General features: G+C 37.1%; 1 protein-coding gene across 1 annotated transcript in view; it reads left to right on the forward strand.

Moving 5' to 3' along the window:
- The window catches only part of LOC110463535 (ATP-dependent RNA helicase DDX24-like), a 23,848-nt gene extending 14,570 nt beyond the window's left edge, over positions 1–9,278 (forward strand). The window contains exons 8-17 of the mRNA XM_021518187.1: positions 1,223–1,341; positions 1,793–1,914; positions 2,165–2,283; positions 3,089–3,266; positions 3,710–3,813; positions 4,802–4,919; positions 5,149–5,245; positions 6,002–6,079; positions 6,641–6,804; positions 9,042–9,278. Of these exons, the coding sequence (XP_021373862.1) occupies positions 1,223–1,341; positions 1,793–1,914; positions 2,165–2,283; positions 3,089–3,266; positions 3,710–3,813; positions 4,802–4,919; positions 5,149–5,245; positions 6,002–6,079; positions 6,641–6,804; positions 9,042–9,187 (1,245 nt within the window). The 3' untranslated portion in view covers positions 9,188–9,278. The remainder of the gene's footprint in view (positions 1–1,222; positions 1,342–1,792; positions 1,915–2,164; positions 2,284–3,088; positions 3,267–3,709; positions 3,814–4,801; positions 4,920–5,148; positions 5,246–6,001; positions 6,080–6,640; positions 6,805–9,041) is intronic.
- Positions 9,279–14,523: the final 5,245 nt, after the last annotated feature.

Genomic DNA, 14,523 nt, shown 5'->3' on the forward strand with positions numbered 1-14,523 from the left:
ATGTACAACAGGTAAGATCACAACAGTGGAGCATGTACAACAGGTAAGATCAGAGTAAAAGAGCTTGTACAACAGGTAAGATCACATTAAAGTAGCATATACAACAGGTAAGATCACAGTAAAGGAGCATGTACAACAGGTAAGATCACAGTAAAGGAGCATGTACAACAGGTAAGATCACAGTAAAGTAGCATGTACAACAGGTAAGAACACAGTAAAGTAGCATGTACAACAGATAAGATCACAGTAAATGAGCATGTACAACAGGTAAGATCACAGTAAATGGGCATGTACAACAGGTGAGATCACAGTAAATGAGCATGTACATCAGGTAATATCACAGTAAAGGAGCATGTACAACAGGTAAGATCACAGTAAATGAGCATGTACAACAGGTAAGATCACATTAAAGGAGCATGTACCACAGGTAAGATCACAGTAAAGGAGCATGTACAACAGGTAAGATCACAGTAAATGAGCATGCACATCAGGTAAGATCACAGTAAAGGAGCATGTACAACAGGTAAGATCACAGTAAAGGAGCATGTACATCAGGTAAGATCACAGTAAAGGAGCATGTACCACAGGTAAGATAACAGTAAATGAGCATGTACAACAGGTAAGATCACAGTAAAGGAGCATGTTCAACAGGTAAGATCACAAAAGTGGAGCATGTACAACAGGTAAGATCACAGTAAAGGAGCTTTTACAACAAGAAAGATCACAATAAAGGAGCATGTACAACAGCTAAGGGCACTGTATTGGAGCTTGTACAACAGGTAAGATCACAACTATAAAGCTTGGAGAACAGGTATGGTCACCATAGTGGGGCTTGTACGACAGGTATTGTTACAACAATAGAGCTTGTACAACAAGTAAATTCACACCAGTGGAGCTTGTACGCAAGTAAGTTCACAACACTGGAGCTTGTACGACAGGTACGGTTTCAGTATTGAAGCTGGTACAACTGAATTTCACAGCAGGAAAGGTTACAACATTGAGACACATATACTATGTAAGGAAATTTCACAAGAAAGTTGAATTTCTAAAACTACAAGAGTTAAAATACATAAAAATAAAAAATATGTGACCAGCACAAAAATGAACATAGCAGGGTATACAAGTACTGATGGGTAAGAACTGATTCAGGAAATGTTTTTGTGTGATAATCAAAAAGGAATTTTTTCTGCTTTATTATGATGATTTATTTATATTATTGTAGGACAACTCATACCTGTCACAGGTGTCAGAGATTAGGTGTCTGGTAGTCGACGAGGCAGACAGGATGATAGAAAAAGGACACTTCCAGGAGCTAACTCACATCCTCAACCACATCAACAGGTATGTATACCCAACTCACATCCTCAACCACATCAACAGGTATGTGTACCCTACTCACATCCTCAACAACAGGTATGTGTACACTACTCACATCCTCAACCACATCAACAGGTGTACCGTACTTGTATTATCAATCACATAAATTTGTGCAAAGATGTATAATTCCACTTGCCATATACTTGGGTATATTTTCTGAAAATTATCAATATTTACTTTGAAAATACATTCATAGCTACGTAGGGCTCACAGAATTTTTCAAAAGCTGTATGCGAGCTAGTATTGTAAATAAGAAGTTTGAACCCACAAATGTGTGTATATCCTTATTAAATCCACAACAACATCCACCAGTATCACACTCATCACATGATTAGTCCTAGAGCAAAAGGTCTATAACATATTTATAGTGATAGTCTCTACCTTGGTGTGTTATATGATGTGATGACTGTTGTAGAGATGCAGAGAAGAAACTAAAAAGACAAACATTTGTGTTCTCCGCCACGCTAACGACTATCCACTCAGGACCCCACAGGCATCTCAACAAGAAGGTTAAGGTCACAGAGGAGCTGAAGCTGGGTTAGTGACTCTTATGCCAAAATTTAAACTGATACAACATTTTCAAACGGGTGTCGATCCTTTTTTTTGTTTTTTTTGTTCTTTTAAGATTTTGTCAGCATCGTCATTCTTGAACCATAGATATTTCTGGAGGAACTTACAAAATTTAAAATAGGTGTGCAATGTAGCATAATCAAGTCTGACACTTAGATCTTCAGCATTTATCATAATTTTTACTAATTGTTTTTGGCTACTTTTGCATAATTTACAGAAAAGCTGATGAAAACAATTGGTCTAAAGGATCGACCCAAGATCATTGACCTCACAAGGAAGATTGGCACTGTAGAGACACTGACCGAGGCTCGTATCAACTGTACGATGGATGAGAAGGTCAGTAGTTCAATCACAGAGGAACAGATGGGGATGATGATGATGATGAATATACTCACCACTCTGGTTTTACTTTTTACATCATTTTGGAGTTATGAAAAAGTGGAAAAAAAATCTTTAGTTAGTTTTTCGCATGTGTAACTAAATTTTTCAGATTCATCTTCAGAAACTGACTGAAATCCAATTCTACAATTCCATCTCAAATGGTTATTCCTTTCACCACTGTTGACCATAATAGACTAATCCAGATCAATGCATGGTAGAGCCTACTAAAGTTACATAGGGGTGAAAGGGTTAAATAATGTTTGGCTTGTACAAACGCTGGTAGTTTGGTAACGGTTACTATCATACAGTCTTTTGGGGAGGTTATTGTTGCTTTGTTTCTTGGACCTAATTATATACATGTATTCATATATTGATCTTCTTGTGAATAAAACACTTCTTTTTACTTGAAAGTGTCTTTAACAACTGTTAGTATGTTCATGTGCTGGAGCTAATGTTGAAACTATATAACTCAATTAAACAAAACGGAAAGATATATTGAGCTAAGCAGTTTTAGTTGCATTTCACACACTTTCTCCCGCATTGGAAATGTGGAATGAGGGATATCTCCCTAATTGGAAATGTGGAATGAGAAATATCTCCCTCATTGGAGGTTTCAGAGGTTGACTAACACCTATGTAACTGGCATGTTTTGATCATTATTAAATCTTAAGGAAGTTGTATAGATTAAAATTTAACGTTTTGAAAGCTAACAATGGCTGAATTAAATCAATCTGTGGTTGTTATGTGTTTGTGTGTCTAGGACCTGCACCTGTACTACTTCTTGAATCAGTATCCTGGTCGTACTTTGGTGTTTGCCAACAGTAAGGACTGTATCAGGCGCCTTGTGTCTGTGTTAACCCTCCTAAACGTCAACCCTCTTCCACTTCATGCAGACATGCACCAGAAACAGAGGCTTAAAAACCTCGAGAAATTCACAGGTTAGTGTTATCTTAATGACAGAATTTTTCTGAAGTTGATTTAAGAGTTTTGATTTTAGATATTCTTCGTATGAAACAAATTTCTCTGAAGTTGATTTCAGAGTTTTGATTCTAGAAATTCTTCGTATGAAACATTTCACCTAGCAGAATATCTGATTATTAATGTTTCAGTAACTGGAAAAGATACTCCTGAAATATCATTAGCTATGAAATAACAACAGCTATGTCACCAACGTTTAATTGTCCAGTTAAACCCCTTTACAGCAGTGACATTGGAAATGAAAGTTTCAGGTTATTATAAGGGCATAAATTCTTCAGACTTAATTTGATTTCTATTACTGGAGTAGTAAACCATTATTAAGAGACATTGAACCTTATGTCAAAGATCACATAAGAAAACCTTGTCAGCTATTATGTTAAGAGTTTTATGTTTTATTTTTCAGACAACCCCAGGGGTCTTTTATTGGCATCTGATGTTGCAGCGCGAGGTTTGGACATACCTAATGTCCAGCATGTTGTCCACTACCAGGTCCCACACACCGTTGAGGTCAGTCTCTTGGTGTTATTTCCAGAAATCTAGACAATATGTATTAATTGAAGAAATAATCAAATCTTGATAAAGATTGCCTAAATACCTACCACTCAGTTCCCTAATTTGAGGCTGATGCTTGTCTAGATTCATTCAACTTTAATGAGGCTGCTGTGACCGATTGGCTGAAGGTTTATGGATAATATCTCTGGAAGTAATTATCAGATTTCAATGAAATTTGTCTAGTATACTTTCTACACATGTAACTGGCTCATACTTGATGTTCAGCTAAATTCATAAAATATTTGGTGCCGCTGCTGTGATTTGATTGTCTGATGGTTTCGAGATGATATGTTTTGGGGGAATTACCAGATTTTATTAAATTTGCTAACATCCAAATGTCCTCACTCAAATCAGATGCTTGGTTGAATTAGAATAAATTCATTCAAAGAATTATCAGATTCTCTTCAAACATGCCCATTACATGTACCTTACACTTACAACCTTAGTCCAAGTGTGATTCCTGCCCAGATTTGTGAATAGCCAAACACACTTAATTTGCTGATGGTTTTTGAAAGTATCTATGACAGAATTATTGGACTTAGATGAGACTTGTCTGGTATACTTAAAACCCAAGTCTTTTAAAACTAATGTTCCGTCATTGCTTATTGCAGAGTTATCTTCTCTTGGGAGCAGGTATTGATTGGTAGGTCATTGGTTTGTGTGGGGATATTACGTCGGTTTCTCAAAAATTGACGACGTTACTCTCACAAACAAGGGACGTAACAATCAATCCCTGCTCCCAAGAGAAGATAACTCTGCAATACGCAAAGACGGAATAATGAACTGACAATAACACAACAGCAAATATGTTCCATTTTATTCCATCATTTGTAAATTTGAATTTTTACTTGTTAAGAACTGACATGATTCGTTTTGTTTTGTTTTTTAGAGGGTTTTGTTTTGCCTATAACTGACAAAATATTTTTTTCCGTTGTTTGTCCAGAACTATATCCACCGCAGTGGGAGGACGGCCCGAGCCACCAAGGAGGGACTCAGTATCATGTTAGTAGGTCAGGGGGACGTCAAAAACTACCGCAAGGTCGTCGGCTCTCTCAACAGAAGTAAGTAAAGGTTACTCTTGTAAATATCAAATATCAATTTTCTGTCAACAGAAGTATTTTTAGCTCACTACAATGTTTCAATAACTAAGTTCATTTACAAAGATAGACAATGATGACTCCTGTAAATATCTCATTATCAGACCTTATAAGATTTCTAGGACAGAAAACATTAAGTCATAGAAGAAAAGTCAGTACTGTAGTCAGCACTACAGAATTATATATGTTTCAGGCGAGGAGCTACCAGTGTTCCCAGTCAACCATCAGATCCTTACAGTCATCAAAGAGCGGGTCGATTTGGCCAAACAGCTGGACAAGCTAGAACACAGGTAAGTAGGGTGGTCAAACTTGAACACAGGTAAGTAGGGTGGTCAAGCTAGAACACAGGTAAGTAGTGTGGTCAAGCTTGAACACAGGTAAGTAGGGGGGTCAAGCTAGAACACAGGTAAGTAGGGTGGACAAGCTAGAACACAGGTAAGTAGGGTGGTCAAGCTTGAACACAGGTAATTTAATTAGAGGGGTCAAAGTCTAATCACAGATACCTACTGAGATAAGGTCGACAACAACATTTTTGCAGTTAGATACAACCAATGTATTAACAAGATAATGATTACCAGGTTTTTCAACTTTACTATCCCAAAATTAACAAACCATCAACAGATGCAGGTTGTTTTACTTTTGAAGATGGAATAATTCAAAGACTGGTTATTAATTCCATACTGGAATGTAATTATCTCCCTTATACCGATCCACTGTGGAATTTTAGGAAGTGACTTAATGTGCATATATTTAGAAAATGAAAGTGTATTTGATTTCATAGTAAGGCTTAATTTGTAATTACATGGTACTCTCAGTTCCACTTGATTAAGTCTCCTCTTTATATTTTTTATATTTATAAAGTTAATAGATCAAAACTTTCTGAATCTTCTATTCAATTCAACTATTTTCTTCATACTGCTTTACAATGAGATATCAAATAAAAAGGAAAGATGACAGACACAATTTTACACATAATTTCTACTCTGTTGTAAATAATTACAAAACGGTACAGTGCTGTGTTTAAGAATCTGTATTTCATATTGTAGTGTGTCCAAACAGAAGCGACAGAACAGCTGGTTTGAGAAGGCGTCCAAGGAGGTGGACATAGACCTGGATGAGACTCTGTATCCTTGTGTTACTATGGTTACACTGTTAGTGTAACTGAGGGACAAATGTGGATGTTTTTATGCACTCTACATATTATAAACGTACTCTTGGCATTACATATCCTAAAGAGATACATTTTTCATGCATAACAAGATGTAGTTTTCACACACTAGACATTACAAGAGGGCTTTCAAGTCAAATAACTCCTTAAATTTGGAGGGTTAGAACACATGTAAAAAATACTGGGTCTTTCAAATCCAAGAGTAAAACTTGATGGATTTTTTTATTTAGGGGTGGGGGGGGTGGGGTCAAAAATATGTTCGCAAGGATCAATTGAAAGCCCTGTCAGAAATACTACAACAATATCTTTTACTAACAAGACATTACAGATCTTATAAAGATGTCTTTTACAAACATTACAAATACTACAAAGAGATGTTGACACAGTCTGGAATGATGTAGGTTACTTTCTCTATGTTAAGTCCTGTGTCACTTGCACTAGTACAAGGATGTATGCTTACCACTGGAACAGAATTAAAAAGGAACAGAATTAAAAAATAACCTTGACCTTTGATCAGACTGAATGACCTTGGGGACTCACACTACCAGTCCACACAGAAGCAGCAAATTAAGTTCCTGAATGCAGAACTCAAGGCTCTGCTGAAGACATCAGTCATTCCGAAAAACTTTTCTGGGAAGTACCCAACAAGGACAGGACGCCTAGTGATACCCCACACCCAAGGTATGTACAGTAGATACCGCACACCCAAGGTATGTACAGTATATAAGGCCTAGTGATACCCCACACACAAGGTATGTACAGTATATAAGGCCTAGTGTTACCCCACACCCAAGGTATGTACAGTATATAAGGCCTAGTGATAACCCACACACAAGGTATGTACAGTATATAAGGCCTAGTGATACCCCACACCAAGGTATGTACAGTATATAAGGTCCAGGGATACCCCACACCTCAGGTATGTGCAGTATATAAGGCCTAGTGATACACCACACCCCAGGTATGTACAGTATATAAGGCCTAGTGATAACCCACACACAAGGTATGTACAGTATATAAGGCCTAGTGATACCCCACACCAAGGTATGTGCAGTATATAAGGCCAAGTGATACACCACACCCCAGGTATGTACAGTATATAAGGCCCAGGGATACCCCACACCTCAGGTATGTGCAGTATATAAGGCCTAGTGATACCCCACACCCAAGGTATGTACAATATATAAGGCCTAGTGATACCCCACATCCAAGGTATGTACAGTATATAAGACCTAGTGATGTCACACACCCAAGGTATGTACCAGTGATGTCCAACACCCGAGGTATGTACAATATATAAGGCCTAGCGATACCCCACACCCAAGGTATGTACAGTATATAAGGCTTAGTGATACCCCACACCCAAGGTATAGACAGTATATAAGGCCTAGTGATACCCCACACCCCAGGTGTGTACAGTATATAAGGCCTAGTGATACCCCACACCCAAGGTATGTACAGCATTTATGGCCTAGTTATGTACACTATATAAGACCTAGTGATACCCCACAACCAAGGTATGTACAGTATATAAGGCCTAGTGATTCCCCACCCCCAAGGTATGTACAGTATTTATGGCCTAGTTATGTACACTATATAAGACCTAGTGACACCCCAAAACCAAGGTTTGTACAGTATTTAGGGTCTAGTTATGTACAGTATATAAGACCTAGTGATACCCCACCCCCAAGGTATGTACAGTATATAAGACCTAGTGATCCCCCACACCCAAGGTATGTACAGTATTTATGGCCTTGTTATGTACAGTATATAAGGCCTAGTGATACCACACACCCAAGATATGTACAGTAGATACCCCACACCCAAGGTACGTACAGTATATAAGGCCTAGTGATAACCCACACCCCAGGTATGTACAGTATATAAGGCCTAGTGATACCCCACACCCAAGGTATGTACAGTATTTATGGCCTAGTTATGTACACTATATAAGACCTAGTGATACCCCAAAACCAAGGTTTGTACAGTATTTAGGGCCTAGTTATGTACAGTATATAAGACCTAGTGATACCCCACACCCAAGATATGTACAGTAGATACCCCACACCCAAGGTATGTACAGTATATAAGGCCTAGTGATAACCCACACCCCAGGTATGTACAGTATATACGGCCTAGTGATACCCCACACCCAAGACATGTACAGTATATAAGGCTTAGTGATAGCCCACACCCAAGGTATGTACAGTATATAAGGCCTAGTGATACCACACACACATGGTATGTACAGTATATAAGACCTAGTGATACCCCACACCCAAGGTATGTACAGTATTTATGGCCTAGTTATGTACAGTATATAAGACCTAGTGATACCCCACAACCAAGGTATGTACAGTATTTAAGGCCTAGTTATGTACAGTATATAAGACCTAGTGATACCCCACACCCAAGGTATGTACAGCATATTAGGATCAATTTATTTGTTATTTGGATAATTTGACTGTAGAAATAGTTAATAAACATAACATTTTGCATTTTCTTAATATGTTTATAATATTTCATTAAATCTATTTTAAGGTCCAGTAAATCTGTTAGTTACAATTAAGGGTGTAGTTTTGAGCCCAATCCGATTAAAATCATCTGTTACATTGCTTCTTTAACCTTTTACTTCCCTCAACATGTTCAGGCAATCTGATTAAAATCATATGTTACATGGCTTCGTTAACCTCGTACTACGCCTGGACGATGTTCAGGCGGAGACATGTAACAGATGATTTTAATCAGATTGCATGTTCGGGTGAAGTAGGATGTAAGTAAAGTCATCAAATAGATGATTGTAATCAGATTGTTTTTAGCCAGACTACATAGGATGTTATAAATGGATTACATTGTAAAAGATAATTTTCTTGGTTCTGAAAAGTTACACTCATATTTGTCAATATGATTTTTTACAGCTTTGACAAAAGATGCAATTGAGAATGTGAAAAATGACCGAAAGAGTCAACAGAAAATGATGGACAAAATACGAGTGGCCGCACTGACTGCTAAACCTGGGCCCGAGAAAAAGAAGAAAAAATGGAAAAAGAAATGGGGAAAATAAACTCTGTTATAAAATGTAGATTTTCTGTTTTCTGTGTCCTGTTTTGTATAAAATGTCGGAACTGATATTATGAGTTGTTTAGCACAAAGCATTCATTACAAATGTTTTAAAACTATTAAATGATTTGGGGCGTACGGACAATTAGACAGATTGTATGTAACTATTTTGAGTGAAGTGTTTACCATTCAAATAAGGAAAATGTTGAGTGAAACAGGGAATACAATTAATAGGTGGTCAATCATAAAAACAAAACAACTGCGTTAGTGACACTGCAATATTTGTTGAGATTGTACAATATCATTTTCACCCACGATATTGTTGAAACGTCTTGTCACATAATTCTTTTATCAATTTAAGTTCAGGATATGAGCTTGTAGCTGTTCAAAATGGGAGAAAAACTATCACATGTATCTTTTTAATCTTTAATCTACAATAAGTGAAAAATGTAAAGATAGAACCGATCAATTAGTTATCTGTTTAAACTACAGCGATATCTGTGTTAATTACAGTGATGCACACTTTGAAAATAATATACCACGGATTCAATCGATAAATTGTATTTCCCACGCCACATAACATTTTGTACCAGACCCATGTATTTTTGTACCGCTTCCGACCCTAATAGATAGTGAACCGCCCCATTACATGGTAATAACAACAAATAGCAAGGCACCATCAATGCATGACAGTCAAAGGACTCTACTATGTTTCAATAAAAATACAAGTGTCTCGCTTGTGAACAACATCAGAAAACGCCCAGTTTCTATATAGGTATATGTGAATATCTTCAGTAAAGTCCATTTTCGTCATGACCATGTGACGTTCTTTTTATAGGAATGATAACATCGTCCATCGTCTTCTACATCAATTCACAGGGAACTTTCAAATAATCTGCAGTTATTAATACCCGGCAGCAGATCCTCCACGTACCTGTATTCAATTGGTCTGTTTCAAGGAAATATGAAATAGAAAGTAGGCATTCTCGGAAGAAAAAAATTAACAGATCTGGCGATAAATTTAACGACATCACAAGTCCAATGGTCGCGTGTTAATCTGTAAATAATTTGTGACATAATGAACACCGACTAGGCCTAACGAAGTGTTGTTTTACACAAAAACAAAAGATCCCGAAATACTGAGGGTCCACTTACACCGATGGCTAAGTATAACAAGTTCTAATTGTAACAGAAACCGTCAGATAATATATGTGTATTTAATATACTAAACTAAACTTGCGATAACGTCTGTGTAGGCCCCGGCAATTAGACACAGGTTATTTTAGATGCGTTATCATAATCGGACAAAACAGGCCATAGGTATTGCGGCATAATCTCGGGTTAGACCGTCAAAGGATTTCCTCGCCGGGTGGAGACTTCTCTGTCTTATTGTTCTTATCCTAGGGAAAAAAACGGGACGACCCCCCGTCATAACAATTATATGACGTCACGTCATCATAGTAGCCATTTTCGTCATTTTGCTTTTGCATGTTTTAGTCTTATCAAAATTCTTTATTTCGTTTATCTCCTGGAATGCTTTCGCGGGCGACAAAGCTACGAGGTTGGAAAACTACCGAGAAATTTGAATAACCTTGACTTGGTTTGGGTAGAGAGCGTTATTCCCTCCGTAACTCCGGTTGTTACCGTCAGTAGACATAGGAAACTATCAGGACTTAGTTGATGCTTTAACTGGGGAGGCTCTCTCTTTAGGTAACTGTTCTCTGGTTACTATAAAACAGAACAATCTTTTAACATCAGTGATTAAAATGAATTGGGCCGCATGCCGTAAAAGAATATTGAATGTTTGCTTTTTAGGGAACACTGTTTCTGAAACTAGTCCCTCCTATCAGTCATTTTATTTTGTTTTACAAACAAACATTAAGCTCGATCATATTCATATAAATATGTGATGCATTCACTATGGAAAGTGAAGATGGCGCCAGGAATCGAACATCTAATAACCAGCGAATCGGAATCTGGACACCTTTCGTTTAGTGTTAGTCCCAAGTTTTCTTTCATCCTTACGTTCCAACTTACAAGTAATTTAAAATGATAGAGACAGATTCAGGTCAGCCGTATAGAGGAAACAAATGGACGATGTGCAAGGTCGAAAATTCAACAGCTTACTGCGGACAAGAGTGAATAAATAAGATTCACGGATTTGTTTTCGTTTTAACGCCTTGTGTTATGATGATACTTTACCGAATTACTCTGACAAGGATTTGTGACAGGCTCACATATTTATCTAAAATACAATTTACATTATAGGCATCCGGATAAGAATTCAAATTAGTATTTCTAGCAAGTATATCCTCCTGGAATGCTCCCAACCTTTCTTAGGCTATATTTGGACTTTCTTGTGCAGGGTCTTGAGCTACAATGCTTAGAGCTCATGTTGTTTTACTGTTTCAGTGAGGATACCGCTGTCTGTCGTTGCTGTCACATGTGGATCCTCTACTCTTCGTTGACTTCTGGTTATGTAGCCGTCCTCTGTCATCCTTTTCTGATAATCTACATCACTTTCGTAGAATAATAGAAGTTGTCGGCTGTCAATGCTGTTGATTCTTCATCAACCCCATTTTGTTCGTTGACGTCTAGCTTATAGTTCTCGAGGTTTGCTGTAACTTTGATGGATTTTTTTGAATTTTTTTTTTTTTGAGTTGTGGCGTGGTTCCTTCTTTAAAAAGTTTACTCATTATTAATTTGAAATTAACCAGTACTCCGCTAATTTTTTAAATTCATGTTATTCAGGTGCTTATGTACCCCTTCTTCTGTTTTGTAACAGCTAAGGAATATGAGTGTTAAATACAAGCTAGCTTTTCAAGTGATGCGGTATAACCCGGGGACCCGCTCAATAGTTCAGCAATGTCGAGCGTGGTCAGTAGTTGGATGGGTGACCGCCCGCACGTTACAATTGGTGGCAGCGGTGGGATTCAAACCCTAGCCTCAGAGAGACTGGTATCCGCCTTTTTGACCCATACCATCACCGATGAGTTCTAGAAGGATTAAAAAGCTATAGGGTGCAGTGCAATTCATTTTTGGCATGCTGTAATCTATCTATTACCAAATTTATAGGAGCAATCACGTTTGGTGTATTACGTTTATCTTTCAGAATACAAGGTACTAGATATGCGGATGGATTTCATAGTCCCCGGGCTTAAGGTTTACCGTAACTTTGTTGGCCAAATTGATCTCTTTCGAGTAATGGTACGGTTCATATTATGGACACTGTACTCATTATTGATTCGAAATTTGCCAGAAATGCTCGGTTTGTTTTTTAATTCATATAATTAAGATGGTTACGCACTTTCCCTTTTGTTTCAACAGTAGATTAGACCAGTTTGGATTGCCATTTTTTGGCCCCTAGCATGACCAATAAGTCCTAGAAGCATGAAAGAGCTGTATACTGCAGTGTTACCAACGTTTTCAGGTGCAATCACGGATGTGCCTTATGTTCATCTTTTAAGAGTCTCTGGTATCGACGCCTAGTGTTCCTCCAGTACAGATTCGTCTTTTGGTCAGATTGATGACGTGGTATCATGTCGGATATATCAGGAATAACTGCTTATATTTGCCATCGTATGGCATTGCAACTATATAACCCTACACAATTCAGTTGGCATTCAAGTTGGCTATGAATGCCATGGATCGATTGTTGACGTCATCATTATAATGACGTCATAATTGTTACGTTGGATACCACTGACCCTCCCTGGGCGAAGGCTGTTCTATTAATTGAACAAGCATACACGATAAATACATAATTTTTACTAAATGTTGAATAATAGTAAATGTTATTGATGAACAGATTCCAAATCGGTAAATATAAGTATTGAACTGCTTTCAGTTGGCATTCAAAGGAAAAATGGACTCCAACTGGACAAAGGCAAATCCAACATGAAGCGCGCTAAGATTCGTCTTTTGGTCAGATTGTCAACGTGGTATCATGTCGGATATATCAGGAATAACTGCTTGTAAATAACAACCAATATTCATGACATTAAGTAATATCCGGGGAAATGTATACCATTGTTTGTTAGGAAAAAACCACCCGGTGTTGTGGTTTTTTTATTTTTATTTTTTTTATCAAATAGTGATATATATTTTACAAACCATTCCCTCTATTTTCAGTTTATTGTTGACAGTTTAAGTTTGTTAAATATTAGGAATTATCCAGGGATAAATCCTTAACAGACTTGAATACAAAATATCGATGTGTAACGAACCGTCACAGTGCAGTATTTGTTAGGATAGTGCAATATCCTCTTTAAACAACCTTTGTTTTGAAACAACGTAATTGTCGATTTGTAATTTTTTTGCATCAATTTATTTCTTGTGTAATAAGTTATCCAGTAACTCTCCAATAAATGAGACAAATCAATTTATTTGTCAAGTCTACAATGACACAGAAAAAAACAGCCGAAGAAATTGTTCGAAAGAAACGATTACGATTACTTGTACTAGAAAATACGTCATTCTGTACCGTTTCTGACCGCCAGTAAACATTGTTTCGCTCCTTCCCAAGGCAGGATGTTACTTGCTCATAATATGAGGAAGTAACATCCTGCCTAATTATGACCATGGCTGTTGCGGGAACGTTAAACCTATGCTTGTCCGTTGTAACATGACACTTTACAAATAGCAATTAACGATCTATATACGGCAATGAGTCAATGTACTCGGTTTGAATGTATTTTTACATTTGACTGTCATACGCCAATACTATATACATTGAAAATCTTGCATATCTATTTTGTGGAAAAGCTTAAGACATAATGTTAGCAATGATCAAATCCAGAACACGTGCAATCTCCATGCTTGTCTGTCTATCTGTCCCTTGTAGTCATGGGTACATGGACATAACACGTTCGTCGCGGGAATTACCGCTACAAAAATACATGTCCATGGTGATCATGTAATGTTCTATTTATAACCTATTCACTGGGGAGTTTCAAATGATATCATATCAACAGGTAATAATTATTAACAGATAATCAACGTACCTGCATTCTATTGGTCCGATTCGCAGAAAAAATGAAAGGTTTCGCTGTTCAAAGGGATCAAACTGTTAATGCTCTTTTGCCAGTGTAAAAAGGTTAATTGTATAATGCATGCTTTGTATGAATAATTTGTTGTATAATGCATGCTCTTTGTAAAACACTTGCTTTATAAAGCATGATAAGAGTAAATTATTTCATATATCATATGCATTCTTAGTGTTAATTTTTCGCTAAGGATATAATGCATTGTTTAAATAAATCGTTATACATTATTAAAACATGTTTAAATTAACATACAAAATAAATATCCGACTATCGAGGTTCCACTTACACAGAAATG

Source organism: Mizuhopecten yessoensis, unplaced genomic scaffold, assembly GCF_002113885.1.
Source record: "Mizuhopecten yessoensis strain PY_sf001 unplaced genomic scaffold, ASM211388v2 scaffold10915, whole genome shotgun sequence".
NCBI lineage: Eukaryota > Metazoa > Mollusca > Bivalvia > Pectinida > Pectinidae > Mizuhopecten > Mizuhopecten yessoensis.